This window comes from Nerophis lumbriciformis, linkage group LG11, assembly GCF_033978685.3.
Source record: "Nerophis lumbriciformis linkage group LG11, RoL_Nlum_v2.1, whole genome shotgun sequence".
Taxonomy (NCBI): Eukaryota; Metazoa; Chordata; class Actinopteri; order Syngnathiformes; family Syngnathidae; genus Nerophis; species Nerophis lumbriciformis.
Genome location: NC_084558.2, coordinates 8,494,167 through 8,514,450, shown reverse-complemented (window position 1 = coordinate 8,514,450; position 20,284 = coordinate 8,494,167). Strand labels below are relative to the sequence as shown.

The 20,284-nt window shown below is 42.1% G+C and overlaps 1 protein-coding gene across 1 annotated transcript in view; it reads left to right on the top strand.

Annotated features, from left to right (window-relative positions):
* LOC133610834 (cAMP-dependent protein kinase type I-alpha regulatory subunit) overlaps nt 1-20,284 on the top strand; it is a 30,171-nt gene that overhangs the window by 6,336 nt on the left and 3,551 nt on the right. Inside the window, exons 3-10 of the mRNA XM_061967501.1 lie at nt 9,582-9,752; nt 9,834-9,925; nt 10,002-10,063; nt 11,421-11,467; nt 11,563-11,721; nt 12,415-12,475; nt 12,650-12,771; nt 12,896-12,977. Coding sequence (XP_061823485.1) covers nt 9,582-9,752; nt 9,834-9,925; nt 10,002-10,063; nt 11,421-11,467; nt 11,563-11,721; nt 12,415-12,475; nt 12,650-12,771; nt 12,896-12,977 — 796 coding nt within the window. The remainder of the gene's footprint in view (nt 1-9,581; nt 9,753-9,833; nt 9,926-10,001; nt 10,064-11,420; nt 11,468-11,562; nt 11,722-12,414; nt 12,476-12,649; nt 12,772-12,895; nt 12,978-20,284) is intronic.

The following is a 20,284-nucleotide window of genomic DNA, read 5'->3' as shown; positions in this document are numbered from 1 at the left end:
AATTGAGTGAAAGTCACCAGGGTTAAAGGCTGGGGGGGAAAATAAAAGTTAATCTGAGGCTGAGTTGACTTGAAACTGTTTAATGTTGCACTGTTAGAATGTAGAAGAAAAGTTTTGTCATTTTATTTAATCCGAGCAACAACTTGAAGAAGTTTAATGTTGCACTTATATGTGGAAATGTTGCACTTTATATGTAGAAAGGTTTTGTTAAGAAACCAATTCTGAGCCTTATCTTATTTAGTTTTTATTTTATATACGTTGACTGCATTTACCAAGGCAATCGACCCTGTGTGTATATGTATGTTATTGTTATTAAAAGCCATTGTTTACAAATTTTGGTAAATAAATAACCAGAAAATGTATATTTTGATTTTTTCTTACTGCACCGAAAATGAACCGAACCGTGACCTCTAAACCGAGTTACGTACCGAACCAAAATTTTTGTGTACCGTTACACCCTTAGTGTTTCTACATTGGTCGGGTTGGTTCTATTTTATTTCAAACTTAAATCTACCATGTTCACATTACCAGTAGTTAAGTTTGTAGTTATGTTACCTTGATTTCGGCTATGGTGTCATTTTGATAACTGTTTTGTTTATATTATAATTGTAATATTTGAATGATGATAAATGTGTTGTGGAAGTATGCGGAATTCACCAATGCGGCGGTTTGAGGAAACACTTGATTGCTTTTCGGAACTTTTGTAATGAACTGCAAACATGAACAGGGCGTGCTTAAAGTTTAATGGCTTTGTAAAACACTGAGACAAAGTCTAAGTTCTTCATGGTGTTTTTGAAACTGCACCAATTTTTTCCATAGAATTTTCAGTGTTTTGCCAAGAGGATTATTTGTAATATGTACATTTTCAGTATATGCTTGTTTTATTTTTGGCCAAAGTAAGACAAAAAAACCAATCTGAAATTGTCTTATATTTTTAAGGTTTTAATGCCCTGATTTTATCAGTCCGGCCTGAGTGGGAGTAGATTTTCCTCCATGCGCCCCCTGAGCTAAAATTAGTTTGACACCCCTGTTCTAGAGTATTTATTAGTAGCCAGTAAGAAGCTATATTTTTGACGTGATGGATTGTCAACAAAAGACACAACACCGGAAGTATGTTACCCAAGAGTTTGTGGCTACAGGATATAGTTACCAAATAGGAAACGCTTTTTTGAGTTTTTTGCATGCATGCAATAGACTTTTACTTTACATTGGCAATGATAATTATGTTTAGTAAATTGTATACTAAAAAACACAAAAAAATTATGTGGTACATTACATGGGACATGTATGTGTCAAAAAGACAGCCAAAAGAGGTTGGTAGATGAGAATACATCTAAAGGTATTGCAGGAAATGTAGTCTGGATTTTCAAAATGTTTTTTCTGGGTTTGCATTGTAGCCATCCCCTATTTTTTCTCAAAGGGTGCTCACATCCCTGAAATATATATCTTGAAGACAAACATTACCACATTTATTTTTTTTCCAGACAATCTAAAATAAACTTCATAAACAGTACCATATATCGATTAATCGGTCAAAACATTGGGTACACTTTGTGCTGTATCAAAAGCTGAATTTACCAGAATTTATCTCACTGCATGTTGCACATCGGTGTTATTGCGGATCATTCACAACGTTGGTTATTTAGAACATACTCATAATCTGTTTATAAATCAAAGTTGCTCAGATTTGATGACCTTGTTAAATATAATACATTAATAATCTTATATAAAGCATTTAACAAATTATTGCCGCCCAATCTACAACGTATTTTTATAAGACGAGTGCAGGCTCATAACCTGAGAGGCTTTGGATATTTTTTATTGCCGAGAGCTCAAACCACTCGTAAACGTTTTTGTGTGTCTGTATGCGGAGTAAAACTATGGAACAAACTGGACTTAGAGCACAAGCAACGCCAAACTATTAATCAATTTAAACTATTGTACAAACATGGGGTCTGGTTCAAATATAGAGATGAGGGTCTTTAATTTGACCTGCTGCTGTACTGTTTCAAAGTGTTAACATGTGCTCAATGTTTCCTACCATTATTGCTATGTTGTCTCTTACCATTATTGCTATGTTGTCTATTACTATTGTTGGTATATTCATTATTCCTACATTGTTGATACAAATTATTGTTACAGTGTAATAATTATTGTTACCTGTGGTAATGCCACTATGATACAACATCTGTATTATAATCCTTGAACAAAGTAAGAGTGAAACTCATGTGAATAACCACTGAATGGAGAACTGGGGGTGGGATTAAATAAATTATCTTCTTCCCAGTCCCTTTCAGGCATAACTGGACAATCATGCATTACATACGATACATTACTACCTTTTACACTATATTAATTTATATTATTATGTGTTGTCAACTTTGTACTTTTTTATGTCATTGCCTGAAATAAATAAATAAACAAAATGAATGAAATGAAATTGTGCGCATTCCACGATTACCGGTAGATGAAAATAATACTTTATCATACATCCTCTCGTTGGTATTATTGTACCAGTAGAATAGAAAAAAACAAGATGACTTTTTTTTGTTTAATTGTTTTTTCATTGTATCCATTAAACTATATCCAATTGTATTTCCAATCTGCAAAGTATGTGACAATACTGTATAAACATCACAAAATGCCACAAATTCAGACAGCCATTTGGAATATTCCTCTCCAAATGTCTTCGGCAATTTCCGTGGATTCTGGGTGGGATGACATCACGATCAGAACGCTTTTGCACTCTGACCATATCAGCAGATCAGTCATACTGAAACATTCAGAAAATAGAAAGAGATGTGGGGGAAATAATAGATTTTTAGATGCATTGTAATTCGGACATGGACGATTTTTAAATCGATTTGTAAACGTCAATAATCGATGTATTTATTGTAAATAAAGTTATGCAGACCGTTCTAAAATGTGGCTGACTGCAGCGAGCCACCTCACAGAGAGATTCAACCAGCTACTTTTAATATAGGGCACATGTTCTAGTTTTGGACACATTTCTAATAATTTAATAAATGTAATGGGAATTAATTTAACTTTCTTATTACAAATGCACGATTTTTAAAAGTTGCAAGTGAAACAAAAATAAATGTAAAACTGCATCAATACACCTGAATTAAAGATGCATCAATTTTTAGTCGAATCGTAGCTCCTGAATTGTAATCGTAATCGAATCGTGAGGTGGCCAAAGATTACCACTTCTAATAAATACAGATGTTTTTCTTCTTTTATGCATTCTAAGTTGTAAATAAATAGATGAAATCTGCTAACAGTTGAGTCAATGAGGGCTCTCTATTCGGCCCACAAAGCCCTCTAAATAACCATTCCAAAACCGCCAACAATACTCTATTTACATATTGTGACCTGAATATTAACCAAATATTGGCGATATTGTTTTTATAAGCGCTAATGCAAACAAACAATTTTTTAGCAGCACTATGATAACAGGGAGGTAACTAGCTTATGCTGCTGCTCCTGCATCGCGTCCTGGCTCTTAAAAGTTATTGTAGATTCTAAAAAATTAGCCATGAATCTAGAAGTTGTTCATCTGTGACATTCAATTTATACCAATTTTTACAACCAAAGACGGTTTCTGCAGCCAGCAACTTTTCCTTTTAACCCTTGGATTATGATTAAATCTTCATCTAAAAGGGAAGATATGAACATCCCATCAGTCCTCAATTGCAGTGAGAGCAGAATTTCTTTTACAGTAAGTGATCGTTTTATTATGTTTGTAGTTTGTATTTGTGTTTAGGACTTGACAATACTGCTACATGTTGCTATAGTGTTTCACCAAAGCTGGATCTGTTTTGCACACGGATTCTAAAACTTGTAGCTCATCCTCCTAATTTGAAGCAAAAATATGTAAGGTTCTGGATCTCAATTTTTCCCAAAGTAATCATTGTTGCTCTCACAAAGTCTGCATAACTAGCATTGTAATTGATGGGGAAGTAATATGTGGTTCCCACATCTACGTCACGATCACGTGATTGACTGGCTTGCTCATTATCTCTCAAAATTACTCTGGAATCACAGTGATACTATTTTGATCATATTTATGTCTTTTGGTGTTATAAATCATATATATATATATATATATATATATATATATATATATATATATGATAATGGTTTTAATATAGAGGCAACTTCTTTTTCCCATTCTACTGGTACTTTGATAGCATAGCGTCTTTGCCAGAATTTAGCGACTAATCCGATTTTATACTGGGCCATGTTGACAAAACAGTGCCTTGTAAAATGTCGTGGACTAACAAAGTATTTATTTTTGAGACATCAGAGCAGGCGGGAGGTTATGAAATGAGATGGACTGACAGGAGACTGCAGGCAACAGTCTCATCTATGCAGAAGGGGAGGAGGCTTGCAGATAAGTCCGTCTGTCAGTCTGTGACTTCACAAATGGCCCACTGTTAAGAAGAAGCGTTCACAGCCTCAGGCATCCAAAACTTTGTGCAAACTCACGCCCAAATGCATGAATCTTATGATTTGACACTTTGGCATAGTGTAAAACAAGTAACCAACATTGTGACAACATTTGTAAGTCAGAAAAGAGGGAAATCCTCATTGGTCCTTTGCAAAACAGATACATTGCAGGCATTATTCCATCCATCCATCCATTTTCTACCGCTTATTCCCTTTGGGGTTGCGGGGGGTGCTGGAGCCTATCTCAGCCAAAATCGGGCGGAAGGCGGGGTACACCCCGGACAAGTCGCCACCTCATCGCAGGGCCAACACAGATAGACGTTATTCTAGTGAATGTTTAAAAAAATAAATACCCACTGCAAGTGTACATGGCAATTGCATAGCAAGACAACTAGGACAAATAAACATAAAACTTGTAAATTCCAAGAAAATATGTTTTGGGGTACCAATGTGTTCAACTTAATATTCACATTTAGAAATAATATTCTTCATCAGAAGTAAACTTTTGCTATTAAAAAACAAACAAAAAAACATTTTTAACTGTCATGTAAAAACTTAAATATACCACTCTAAAATTAAGTACATAAAAAGATACACTTGTTAATTATTGTATTATGTATATTTGTACTGAGCTGTCAGAACAGACATAGCTATCATCACTATGCTAGAACTACATCACTATACTCTATAGTACTATTGTCACTGTCACATTTTTTTTATTTTTACCTTCACTGACACCAAAACAAAATTGTAGAGTAAGTTGTTGTTTTTTAACATTCCATCCATCCATCCATTTTCTACCGCTTATTCCCTTTTGGGGTCGCGGGGGGCGCTGGAGCCTATCTCAGCTACAATCGGGCGGAAGGCGGGGTACACCCTGGACAAGTCGCCACCTCATCGCAGGGCCAACACAGATAGACAGACAACATTCACACTCACATCCACACACTAGGGCCAATTTAGTGTTTCCAATCAACCTTATTTTTTTTTTTTAGAAAACTTTGGTCGAGTAGCAACATAATGTTTTATGCGGTGCCAATGTTGTGGTAATTTAGCACCAAAAAACAACAGGGGATACCACAAACACCTCTATTACGTGTGTCTAAGAGGAGCATCAACATCTGCATTTCAAAATATGGCGAGTCTTCTGAAAATGGTAAAAAAAAATATGGGATTTTTGTAAATTTTTGTACAATTTGCAAGCCAATCAATTTCATAGCAGTTTATGGATTTTAATACTTTGTAAGGTTTCCTCGTAAGAAAGTCTGAAATATTGGTTGGTAGGTTGAAGTTTATTTCGAACATGTATATGATGCATCACATATTTTCATTTCTATTTGCAACATGTCCGAAAAGGAGTAGGAAGAAGCAAAGCGTATTTTATCCTACCTTTTTTTTACTTCATAGCAATTACTAAAACATGTGTTTACTTCCTGTTCTCAATTTATAACACAATTTACATAAATTTTTTACTAAATGTTATGATTGATATGAAATATATGATTTCTAAATATGGCAAGCATTTAATAAAACTAATTCTGGGATCCTTCATGTACCTTAAAAGTAAGACGTTTTTCAAGCTGGCTGACAATTTCTTTCTTCGTGTCAGAAATGTGTTGCTGCCTTCTCTTCTTCACATATTATATATGTCACTCATTTGTCAATTCACGCAAAGGGTGGATTGTTTATATTTTCTGTCATCTTCATGTCCATCCATCTGTGTTGTATTATTTGATTAAATCACAGAACATAAAAACTTGCTGCGGTCTTTAATGAACCCATGCACGCTGCGATAGCTCGTTCTGCGATCGACGCAGTCGTGAAAACACACAAAACGGTTGAAAGAAGGAAAAAGCACCGCCAGGAAAGAAGGACAAAAACTGGAATTCCCAGCAAAACATGGAAATTGTGTGTGCCGATCAGCACTCAAGGACAGAAAGAGAGGGAGGGTGTGTGCGAAGGGGAGCTGGGGTGGAGGGTGTCTGTCTGAGCACGGCAACACAGTTAGCTGAAAGAAGCACTGCTCACTATTACTAACTTACTCTATACTTATCACAATTTTAAAAAAAATACTAAATTCTGCTATCGTATATAAGGCATTCTATTTGTGTCTTAATGTTGAGGTCGCAAAGGCAGAATTTGAGGACAGAAAAATTTGTTTTACAAGCACAGATATTAACTTTAGAAAAAAAATTAAACTCACGCGAAACATTTTTTTGTGTGGATATAAACGTATTTTGTGCACAAGAAAAAGTGTTTTCTTGTTTGCTATTATACATATTTACACTTAATAATTAGTGCTGTCTGCAGTCAGACGGATGTGCTCTCTGGCGCCCCCCCTCTTCCGCTCTCTCAACCTTACCCTTCTGTGCATTCAACTTTTTTTTCTGCACTCGCTCGGATTTCAGCTCTGCGCTCGCACAAGTTTAGACACACAGTGTTATATTTGTGTCAATAAGGCAACCCATCAGAGAACTGGACAAATGCACTCTGATTGGCTATTTGGCCTCCAATGAGATCGCTTGTTATGTTATCCCGGAAGCATTAGTTCGCGCCTGATGGAGTCAATTGTCGTGTACCAATTCGGGGAATGCATCTTTCCAAGGACCCAGTCCATGCAGTTGAGGGAGTGTGGGTCATGGAGAGAGTCCTCCAATCGCAGCTGGAGCACTTTTATTTGGGACGGACTAGCTTTCGCAAATCGCAACACTTCCTGGTTGTGTCACATGTTCACCGGCTTCCGGTCAGGTCCACAAAGTGAAGAAAAGCAGAGAAAGAAACCTAACAAAATATTAAATTATGAAGGAAAAATTGTTTTAATTGATCTGGTGTATGTGTGTTGCGGTCGATGGATTTACATCCTGCTGAGAGAGAATTATTTCATTTCTTAAACATAGTGGGCTACTTTAATACTGTAACCTAAATTGTACAGAGCACTAAGATTACTCTTACTGATAGCAATAAGAGGCTTTTAGGATATTTACATGTTATGCATTACATTTTGTATTATTTATGCATTAATTCATTTTTATCAACTGGATCGAGGCACCATGATTCTCATAATAAAGCAAATAGTTATTGAGGTAGATTATGGATAAATATATGATTGCTTGATTAGTTTGTTTTTAGATAACAATCAGCTAAGCAAACTCACTTGAGGTAGTTGGACATATGTGTACCCTCAAAATGAAGACAATCCAGATGATGTTCCAAACAGCGAAGTCTTGTTGGTCTTTCTTGTTGGAATCTGTACAGTAACATCACACAGTACTACTCAGATATTGTTTAAACAACCAACATTGGCCCTAGTGTGTGAATGTGAATGTAGTCTGTGTTGCCCCTGTGATGAGGTGGCGACTTGCCCAGAGTGAACCGAGCCTTCTGCCCGAATGCAGCTGGGATAGGCTCCAGCCACCCCCGCGACCCCAAGAGGGACGAACAGTAAAAAATGGATGCGTGGATGTTCTAAAATAATAGGGAATATAAATGTATTCTGCAAAAGACCAGACTGTTAGTTTTAAGTAGTTTTAAATATGGCTCTACAATATAGAAGTTGATTTTTTTTAATCCTGTTGTAAAAGTTTGTACTTTCAGCTGTACTTACAAATGAAATTCCACTTAATATTTACAATAACTGAATATATTCCCCTACTTTGGAATACTTGCAATTAATGCAAGAAATGTACCACAAGAGCAGTAGTCTCAGCACTTTGTTTATTTATATTGGAATTTTTTTTTTCAGATGATCAGCCAAACCTGCACGTTCCATCCATTTTTTTGTTGCTGTGTTGTCCTGTAAATTGTCTTGAGTTAATTTCCTCCTTGATTGTCCTAAACACAAGCTCACAATAACTGTGGTTTAAATACATAAATGTTAACATTTTCCTGTGAAATAAAAATATACGTAGCGTCTACGAACAACTAATATGATTTAAATTGTTAACCTAGTTCAAAAAGATCACTCAACTATTAGTCACACATTATTAAGGCATATACGTAATAAGACATACATCAAGCTATTTATATATAAAAATCAAAAGAAAAAGATTTAAGGCTTTTACTTCTAAACGTTGAAAAAAGCTCCAGGCACGAAGCTGTCTGCAATGGCCGAATGCGAGTGTCTCTTTCGGGGCAAAAAGGATCCAAAAGCACGGAGGTCACTCGACATTCTGATAGTCGAGGTCTCGTATTTTATCACATATTAATATCACTACTGTCACCCCAGGTTTACATTTCTGCTTTTATATGTTTTAAATCCGAAAGGAAAAAGCAGTAGAATATGGATGGATGAATAAATAAAGCCATACTTACGATTTAAAGTCTCTCTTTCCGTTCCATACAGACAGCGTCGCCATGTTGAAAATAGTTTTTCAGTGCGATCTCATTAGAGACAAACCAGCCAATCAGAGTACATTTGTCTAGTTCTCTGGTCTGGTCTTTTTGACACAAGTATAACTCTGTGTGTCTAAACTTGTGCGAGCGCAGAGCAGAAAAAAAAGTTGAATGCGCAGAAGGGTGAGGTCGAGAGAGCGAAAGAGTGGGGTTGTGAGAGAAAGCATCCGTCTGCAGACAGCACTAATTCCATCCATCCATCTCTTTTCTACTGCTTGTCCCTTTTGGGGTCGCGGAGGGTGCTGGAGCCTATCTCAGCTGCATTCGGGCAGTAGGCAGGGTTCACCCTGGACAAGTCGCCACTTCATCGCAGGGCCAACACAGATAGACAGACAATATTCACACTCACATTCACACACTAGGGCCAATTTTTAGTGTTGCCAGTCAGCCTATCCCCAGGTGCATGTCTTTGGAGGTGGGAGGAAACCGGAATACCCAGAGGGAACCCACGCAGTCACGGGGAGAACATGCAAACTCCACACAGAAAGACCCAGAGCCCGGGGATCGAACTCAGTAACAGCACTATTTATTGAGTTTTAATATGGATAATAGTAAACAAGCAAACACTTTTAGTGTGCTCAAAATACATTTATATTTACATTTATAAAAATCGTCCGATATCGTTGCAAGAAGGCCAATATTCATATACGTTAAAATGCCATATATCAATTTCAATAATCGGTTGATCCCTAATTCCTTCATGAAGCTTGACTTGTGCATTTGTCCTCCCTCACCAGGAGGAGGCCAAGCAGATTCAGAACCAGCAGAAAGCCAGCAGTTCGCGCTCAGACTCCCGTGATGAGGAGGTGTCTCCGCCCATGAACCCTGTGGTGAAGGGTCGCAGGCGGAGGGGAGCTTTCAGTGCTGAGGTTTACACAGAGGAGGACGCAGCCTCCTATGTCAGAAAGGTAGTCGACACACTGACATCTTTGCTTTTGACATCCGTGTGATTGAAATGGTTGCTTTATTCTTTGTGGTGTTTCTTTCAGGTCATTCCGAAGGACTACAAGACAATGGCAGCTTTAGCCAAAGCTATTGAAAAGAACGTTCTCTTCTCCCACCTGGATGACAATGAGAGGAGGTTTCTGACTTTAACTTTATTTGTGTTATAAAGCTTTGATAAATAGTATTTGACACTCACATTTTTTTTCCCACAGTGACATATTTGATGCCATGTTTTCAGTCACCTACATAGCCGGAGAAACCGTTATTTTGCAGGGTAGGGTTGCCTTAACTCTTCCTCTATGAAAAATGTAATGAATGCATATGTCTTAACGGGGGAACTGCATTATTTTTTGGAATTTTGCCTATCGTTCACAATCATTACGAGAAACAAGAACACGCACATCTTTTTTCGGGGGGGTGAAAGATGATTAAAAAAGGCTTGAAAGATGTGGCTAATGGGAGTCACATTTGTAGCCTTCAAAGCCCTCTTAAACAACTTCAAAACCCTCCGTTTTCTATACACAATGCAAGACTATATATGCTGTAGTAACAGACAGGTTCATAACAATATGTAACATGTACAATATTTACCGTATTTTGATCATTTTAATAAATGCCGGAACTAATTCTTCGGCACATTGATTTCGGTTTCCATAGCAACGCATGTCCGACAATGTGTGTTCCTACTTCTGGATACAAAACGCTTGTGTGTTCTAATCATGGCAGATTTGGTAACAAACAACGAAGACAATTAATTTTGGACAAATGAGGATTCACAACCTTATTTTTTTTAAGCTGAATATACGGAGGATGAAATAATGCTTCTAGAAGCGAGCACAATGGAAAAGTGAGATGTTGGAGATAGAAGCCATTAGCCAATAAGGTGAAAAGTGAATCAAAGCAGCAAAATTTGGAGCTTGAAGCCAATCTACTTTGACATCAATGGTGTACTTACCCATAATTAATCGTAAAAAACGTCTCTCGCCGGCTGAACCAAACAGACAACTGTCCATCGAGTGAGTCACACTTTATATTGATCATGATACATGCAGCACATCATGCGTGTATCACAACAACACAGCATATGCTGTCTGGTTAGCTGTTTACAAATAAAACATGAAATGTGGGCTAATACTTTACAGATACTGTAATATGATTGTTCATGTTTTTCAGTCAGTACAGGTTAGTGTCCTATCGCAGTGTTGTGCATTACAAACTGTAACGCGTTACGCGATGACGTAGAAACTAGCTTATCTCTTGCCATAGTTAGCTTCTACGGCTAAAACAGTAGCATGCCGATGTGTTACTACGCTAGAAAAGGAGTTTTCTCAGTGTTCGCTCATACAATAACAATGTCGACACAGCTTGGTTATTATACAGGTTACGGAGCATAAATGAAGTATCGGTGACGGTTTTTGAATGCATTTTTAAAGTGATTTAGAGGTAGAATTGATTCACTGCATTGCTAGCCACCAAAGACGAGACGATGTTTATGTTAGAAAGCGGAAGAAGAAAAAAACAACAACTTCTGTCTTGTCTCTCATAATGATTGTGAACGATAGACAAAATTTCATAAAAAGTGCAGTTCCCCTTAAATGTGTGCATTGTTCATTTTTATTGTTAACTTGCAGGTGACGAGGGGGACAATTTTTATGTTATCGACCAAGGGGAGATGGATGTGAGTACGAAAAGTGACCTGAAGAATTAAGAGAAAGGTGTTAGTTTGGGTGTAGGCCTCCCATAATCCTCCATGCGTCCTCCACCATCTGACAGGTCTACGTGAACAACGAATGGGTGACAAGCATCGGTGAAGGCGGCAGCTTCGGCGAGCTGGCACTGATCTACGGCACCCCGAGGGCCGCGACTGTCCGAGCCAAGACCAACGTCAAGCTGTGGGGCATCGACAGAGACAGCTACAGGAGAATACTCATGGTGAGGAGACGATAGCAGCTGGTGCCATTGAATGTTAATTGTCCCATACTATGTTATTTTTCAAAGTGCCAGAAACGCCATTTTGTGGTAGCTTTAATGCTAATGAGTCGTTTGTCCAACAGACTGTGTGGCTCTGAGAAACGCTACTGTGCACCAACATAGATGCCATATATCACATACAGCAACGTAACATTAAGGAGTTGGACAGGAGGACATAAACGCTAGCCTAGCTATGTGAGCTACAGGGCTAAAATTACACTCACATTTTAACAGCAACATGCTAGGTTAGCCTACTTGCTAAAATACTAAAAATAAATGACCAAACTTACAGTTATAGCTGTAACTGACTGACGGATGGTTATCAGCGCTCCAGAACAAATTTTAAGATGTGTCGCAAAGTTTACTTTTTTTTTTTCTTTTCCAAAGCTGTAATCCGTGAAGTGGTATGCGAATGCACGAGACATGCTCATTTAGGGAAAGGTGTGTTAAAGGTGGTATGTCCATTCGGAAAGATGCTTAGAAAAGCTGAAACTGAAAAAAATTAAATGGTCTCTTCTCAAAAGTGGATGATGACATTTGGTGATAATACACAGACTCTACAGACACATGTTACTGTTATAACATCATTTCAAAGTCTGTTTTGCATAATGAGGGACCTTTTAACAGAACTATGCTTTTTTGATTGTTTTGTAGGGAAGCACTTTGAGAAAGAGGAAGATGTACGAGGAATTCCTCAGGAAAGTGTCCATTTTGGGTGGGTTGTGTTATCCTCAGTTTATTTTTATTTGGTTAATTAATTGCAACAAAGTCTCACTTAATGTGTTTGATGCTGAGATCTGAAAGAATTTTTTTTTTCCAAGAATAATAAAAATATCTCTCAAAACAAGTTGCAGGTTAAATATGTTCTGTCGTGCCTGCCTTCCCTCAGAGTCTCTCGACAAGTGGGAGCGCCTGACCGTCGCCGACGCCCTGGAGCCCGTCCAGTTTGAGGACGGACAGAAGATTGTTGTGCAGGGGGAGCCTGGAGATGAGTTCTTCATCATCCTAGAGGTGAATGCATGATTCCTATCCTTCTTTTTTAATGCACAGGAGGACCACACACAAAAGATTATTCACACCAAGGCATGTGCTTAGTGTCATATTCAATTGAAACATGTGTATTTGTGTGTTTTAGGGGTCTGCTGCAGTGTTGCAGCGTCGCTCAGAGAACGAAGAATTTGTTGAAGTGGGGAGATTAGGACCATCTGACTACTTTGGTAAATCAATACTATAATCTTTCTATTTTGTTTATTTAATCAGATGCTACCCGGTGTCTTGCATTCTCCATTTTTTAAACCTATTTTTCAACTGTTATTATATCAACATAAATTATATATTTATTTCACTGTAAAGACAATTATTTTAGATTACATTTTTAGGTGTTATGAATATTTTATAATAAGGACAGTCCTCATATATAAATTATATTATAATGGGGCTGATATTTGCCTTTTTAAACTGATCGGCTGATGAGCGGCTGAGCCCAGACAATCTTTACCACAGCTTTGTCCCAGTGTTTACATGCTAAAGATTCTATTCATGTGAAAGATTCCTTCAAAAGGGATCCACGCTCAAGGAGACACGATTACATTTCCATATTCCTTGTTACACACATGCAGGAGTTGTATGGATTCTAGGAGGGTGCGCGTGTCTTGCCAGAACACTGGCTTGAATTTGAGAGCGTGTCGTCTATTCACAGTGTAAAGCCACTAAGATACTAATCCTCACCACCATGGCGGAAAAAAAGTTTCTTCCAAATACTGTTATCATTGGAGGACTAGGGGAAAATGTTTTTCTAAGCATGAAGCTACACACACAGACACACACTCACAGACACCGAGCAAAACATAAGAAGCTAACCAGAGGGGTGATCAATTCAGATGTTGATACTATCGACACCTAATTTAGTATCAGTATATAAACGACATTAAAGTAATTGAGTCTTGGGATCACACTCCTCAGCCTTCCCGGTAAGGTATATTCAGGTGTACAGGAGAGGAGGCTACGCCGGATAGTCGAACCTCGGATTCAGGAAGAACAGTGTGGTTTTCGTCCTGGTCGTGGAACTGTGGACCAGCTCTATACTCTCGGCAGGGTCCTTGAGGGTGCATGGGAGTTTGCCCAACCAGTATGCATGTGCTTTGTGGACTTGGAGAAGGCATTCGACCGTGTCCCTCGGGAAGTCCTGTGGAGAGTGCTCAGAGAGTATGGGGTAACGGACTGTCTGATTGTGGCGGTCCGCTCCCTGTACGATCAGTGTCAGAGCTTGGTCCGCATTGCCGGCAGTAAGTCGGACACGTTTCCAGTGAGGGTTGGACTCGCCAAGGCTGCCCTTTGTCACCGATTCTGTTTATAACTTTTATGGACAGAATTTCTAGGCGCAGTCAAGGTGTTGAGGGGATCCGGTTTGGTGGCTGCAGGATTGGGTCTCTGCTTTTTGCAGATGATGTGATCCTGATGGCTTCACCCGGCCAGGATCTTCAGCCCTCACTGGATCGGTTCGCAGCCGAGTGTGAAGCGACTGGGATGAGAATCAGCACCTCCAAGTCCGAGTCCATGGTTCTCGCCCGGAAAAGGGTGGAATGCCATCTTCGGGTTGGAGAGGAGACCCTGCCCCAAGTGGAGGAGTTCAAGTACCTCGGAGTCTTGTTCACGAGTGAGGGAAGAGTGGATCGTGAGATCGACAGGCGGATCGGTGCGGCGTCTTCAGTAATGCGGACGCTGTATCGATCCGTTGTGGTGAAGAAGGAGCTGAGCCGGAAGGCAAAGCTCTCAATTTACCGGTCGATCTACGTTCCCATCCTCACCTATGGTCATGAGCTTTGGGTTATGACTGAAAGGACAAGATCACGGGTACAAGCGGCCGAAATTAGTTTCCTCCGCCGGGTGGTGGGGCTCTCCCTTAGAGATAGGGTGAGAAGCTCTGTCATCCGGGGGGAGTTCAAAGTAAAGCCGCTGCTCCTCCACATCGAGAGGAGCCAGATGAGGTGGTTCGGGCACCTGGTCAGGATGCCACCCGAACGCCTCCCTAGGGAGGTGTTTAGGGCACGTCCAACCGGTAGGAGGCCACGGGGAAGACCCAGGACACGTTGGGAAGACTATCTCTCCCGGCTGGCCTGGGAACGCCTCGGGATCCCCCGGGAAGAGCTGGGCAAAGTAGCTGGGGAGAGGAAAGTCTGGGCTTCCCTGCTTAGGCTGCTGCCCCCGCGACCCGACCTCGGATAAGCGGAAGAAGGTGGATGGATGGATGGATGTATAAACGATATTAAAGTAATTACAGTGTTTTTTTTTTTCTTTTTCTTAATACAAAATCCTTTTTTTGGTCGTTTTTGTTATTGTTTACGAATTCAGGGAGTTAAGGCTCTGGATACAGGAAAGCATTGAGGGCAAAACCCAAATCATTTAAATTGGAGCCAATAGTAGTTTTTGCTTTTGTTTAGTCATCTATTGTGTACTAACCACTTTATTTTGTAGAAAAAAAATAGCACAGATTCAGTACATCAACTGATTTACAACAATACTAACAAATTCTAAATTTAAGAAGATAACCTTGTTTACTTTAGTTACTTGCTATAAAACAGTTCTATTTGGTATTGTCAAAGTCGGGACTCGAAATCCGATCCGATCGGAAGCCAAAGAATCGGATCAGGATCGGATGCCAAAAAGGAAGCCAAAGAATCGGATCAGGATCGGATGCCAAAAAGGTGCTTACTAAGGGTGGCAGGTGTTGGTGTGTCTGAGTGACAGAAAGAAAAGCTAAGTTAAAGTTAAAGTTAAAGTACCAATGATTGTCACACACACACTAGGTGTGGCGAGATTATTCTCTGCATTTGACCCATCACCCTTGATCACCCCCTGGGAGGTGAGGGGAGCAGTGGGCAGCAGCGGTGGCCGCGCCCGGGAATCATTTTTGGTGATTTAACCCCCAATTCCAACCCTTGATGCTGAGTCCCAAGCAGGGAGGTAATGGGTCCCATTTTTATAGTCTTTGGTATGACTCGGCCGGGATTTGAACTCACAACCTACCGATCTCAGGGCGGACACTCTAACCACTAGGCCACTAGGCAAAAAGTTGTGTGGTTGGTTTTCGTGTATAATTCTCGAGGGCAGTCGTTTTCAAACCCAAGTACCACCTGAAAAAACACTTGGCTCTCCAAGTACCACCTTGATGACCAACAATAATGGTAAATGGTAAATGGGTAATACTTGTATAGCGCTTTTCTACCTTCAAGGTACTCAAAGCGCTTTGACACTAAGGTGACCAACAATAATGGTAAATGGTAAATGGGTAATACTTGTATAGCGCTTTTCTACCTTCAAGGTACTCAAAGCGCTTTGACACTATTTCCACATTCACCCATTCACACACACCTTTACACACACACATATTCACACACATTCACACTGATGGTGGGAGCTGTCATGCAAGGCGCTAACCACGACCCATCAGGAGCAAGGGTGAAGTGTCTTGCTCAAGGACACAACAGACGTGACTAGGTTGGTAGAAGCTGGGGATCAAACCAGGAACCCTCAGGTTGCTGGCACGGCCACTCTCCCAACCGCGCCACACCGTCCCACACAATAAAAAACAGTAGCGTAGTAGACCTAAGTATTCAATAAAAACAAGGCGTATGTGACGACCGGGGCGCATGGTGATGCGGGGTTTCGTTCTCCCAGGATGCAACGGACTTCAGACACAGCGTGAAGGTAAAATAAATGATTTATTTACGGAATAAATTATACTGGCATAAACAAAAACGTGCTCATAGCACGGAAGGCAAAAACTAAAGGAGCTAGCGTGGGAGCTAGAAGATAAAAAGGAGTCTAGCGTGGAAGATAGCAGGTTCAGAGCAAGGAAACAAAAGTCGTCATCAGTTGTGTGAAAACAAACTACGAAGCAAGACAGAATGACAGGAAAGGCAGGCTTAAATAATAATGTCAGTGATGACAAACAGGTGCACGTCGGGAACAAACGCGGCAGGTGAAAATAATAAGCAGCCATGGCAACAAACTCAGGTGTACAAAACAGGCACTCGAGTCCAAAACTAACAAAAAACACAAGTATCTTGAAAACGTAAACAAAAAATATGATCCGGGCAGCGGATCATAACAGTACCCCCCCCCCTTTAGGGACAGATTCCAGATGTCCCCTGGAAAAACTAAAACCCCCCCCAACTATAACAAAGTTCAAGAGTCAAGGGAGGGTGGAGGGAGGCTTTGGCGGAGGGTCGCCAGGCCACGTGTCCCCGAATCCACCGGGGACGAGTCAGGTGGCGGCGGCGAATGGAACGCCGCTGCCGGAGGCAAGGCGGGCGACCACGGAAAGGCCACATTCGTGGCCTCCGAGAAGGTGGGCGTGAGTGGCGCCAGAAGTTCAGCAGCCGGAGAGTTCTACGACTACGTCTCGGGTGTCGCTGCTGTTTGCGCCACTGGCGTCCACACACTAACCTCCGAGAGCGCCGCTTGCGCAGCCAGACCACTCGAGGTCGCTGAGACAACGATGAGGGCGAGGAAGGTGGCGGCGCCCTGGAAAGGTCCACCGGAGACGAGGAGAGAGCAGACGTCGCCGTGGAAGCAGGAGGAGTCGACGTCGCCGTGGAAGCAGGAGGAGTCGTCGTCGCCGTGGAAGCAGGAGGCGTCGTCGCCGTGGAAGCAGGAGGCGTCGTCGCCGTGGGCGGAGCCAGAGGCGGAGCAGGCGGCTCGTCTGTCGGCGTGGGCGGAACCAGAGGCGGAGCAGGCGGCTCGTTTGTCGGCGTGGGCGGAGCCAGAGGCGAATCAGGCAACGGAGTCTCTGTGGGTGGTGGATATCTCAGCTGGACTGCTGGGTTGGCCGTAGGGGGAATTATCACCTGCAGCGCGGAGAGTATACTTCCCAGCTGTCTCTCCAAAGCACCAAGGCGGGCGTCTTGGCGTTCCGCTATGGCGTTGATGCAAGCCCCAAGAACGCCAAACTGTTCCTCTTGTTGTCCAAGTTGTTTGGCCTGTTGGTGCAATGCCCTTTTTACTGGGTCGGTCTCTGCGGGCTCTCGTGTGCTTTGCAGCGCTGGAGCAGGAGGTGGAGAGGATGACGTTTGCAGGACCACCAGGGTTGATGGTGGCATCAGAGTGGCAGGCGTCCGGGCTGTCGTTGTCGTTGCCGTGGAAACAGGTGCTGGTGCGGAAACCAGACTTTGAGTCGGTGCTGGTGTGGGAACCAGACTTGGAGTCGGTGCTGGTGTGGGAACCAGACTTGGAGTCGGTGCTGGTGTGGGAACCAGACTTGGAGTCGGTGCTGGTGTGGGAACCAGACTTGGAGTCGGTGCTGGTGTGGGAACCAGACTTGGAGTCGGTGCTGGTGTGGGAACCAGACTTGGAGTCGGTGCTGGTGTGGGAACCAGACTTGGAGTCGGTGCTGGTGTGAGAACCAGACTTGGAGTCGGTGCTGGTGTGGGAACCAGACTTGGAGTCGGTGTTGGTGCGGGAACCAGACTTGGAGTCGGTGCTGGTGCGGGAACCAGCCTTGGAGCAGGTGCTGGGCGTGACTTTGGCGGAGGTGGCCTGGCCGGGGGTTGCGGCTTAGCATGCCGAAGGTCTGGTGGCGGAGGCCGGCATGGAGGTTTGGGCTTGGCTGGGCGCAGCTGTGCCCGCCCACTAGCAAAGCACCCAGTACTAGCCCCCCCCTCAAGAAACGGATCCCAGACGCGTCTTGTGCAGTCTGGAACAGTCTTTAGGGGTGGGAGGGAGGAGGTGAGGAGGTGGGTAGGCTCCTCCCCTTTTGATTGTCCAAATTGTCTATTCTGCTCTTCAATAGTGGACTGTAAGGACGACCAGGAGGGACAAAACAGAGGAGTGGGTGGAGCTTGAGCCATAGGGGTTGGGGCCAAAGTAATTGGGGGCGGAGCTTGAAAACCAGAATGTGACTGGGACTGACTAGACCTATATTTAAAAAAAAATGTCCTGATAATGCTTAATTGTTGAATTAAAGTAATTTGGAGGCGGCAGACAGAAAGAGTTGACTGAATTTAAAAAAATGTCTTCGTCTATGACGTCATCTCCAGTGGACGGGATGACGTCATCCGCGCGGGTCTCCAGCTGACTGACAGCCCAATCGGTGATCTGTTTGGCAAAGTGAGTGATGGGATTACCAAACATCGGCGGAGGGGAATCCTGGGCTGCTTGGCTGTGTTCCGGAGGGAAGAATTGCGGGGATGGCGCGTCTATGTCGCGAGCTGAAGCCGTCTTGTGCGACTTCCGCCTTCGCTGACGCGTGCGAGCGGGCTGAGAGCGGACCTCCCCGGGCCAGATGGAGTAGATCGGGACCAGTACAGCTCCAGGTCCCCATATCATCTCCTCATCTGGATTGCAGCGAAGCGTCTCTGCCTCCATCGCTCGGAGGACCATCCACGCACCTTCTTCATCCACCTCCGTCAGGCCCGATGCGAGAGAACTTTTTGCTTGCTTCGTACTGTGACGACCGGGGCGCATGGTGATGCGGGGTTTCGTTCTCCCAGGATGCAACGGACTTCGGACACAGCGTGAAGGTAAAATAAATGATTTATTTACGGAATAAATTATACTGGCATAAACAAAAACGTGCTCATAGCACGGAAGGCAAAAACTAAAGGAGCTAGCGTGGGAGCTAGAAGGTAAAAAGGAGTCTAGCGTGGAAGATAGCAGGTTCAGAGCAAGGAAACAAAAGTCGTCATCAGTTGTGTGAAAACAAACTACGAAGCAAGACAGAATGACAGGAAAGGCAGGCTTAAATAATAATGTCAGTGATGACAATCAGGTGCACGTCGGGAACAAACGCGGCAGGTGAAAATAATAAGCAGCCATGGCAACAAACTCAGGTGTACAAAACAGGCACTCAAGGAGTCCAAAACTAACAAAAAACACAAGTATCTTGAAAACGTAAACAAAAAATATGATCCGGGCAGCGGATCATAACAGCGTATGTTTTAACAAGTATTTATTGTTTTGCCACTGCAACACGGCACACAGTTTGAACAGAAGTTTGAATACAGGAGAATAAAACACTGTACTTAAATTATGAAACAAATCTTTGGCTTACCACTAGATGTGTACTAGAGATGCGCGGATAGGCAATTTATCTCATCCGCAACCGCGTCAGAAAGTCGTCAACCATCCGCCATCCACCCGATGTAACGTTTGATCAGAACTGCATCCGCCCGCCATCCGCCCGTTGTTATATATCTAATATTAATAAAAATAAAAAAAAGGGTGAAAACTACGCGAATTGCACCTTGTGCAGACAAGATTTTTCGATCGGACACGGAGGAATTAGCGATGTAAAAGACCACGTTGGGACAAAAAAACACAAGTCTAATGCCGTTGCTAGCGATACAAGTGGAAAACTTTCAACGTTTTTCGTCGCCCAAACAGATTCTTTGGATGTGATAAATGCCGAAGTTTTATTTACGGAGGCAATAATTGAGCATGGACTTCCAATTGCACTGGCTGATCACATGGGACAGTTAATAATGTAATGCAACCTTTAAAAATCATTACGCGGTGATCGCGATCC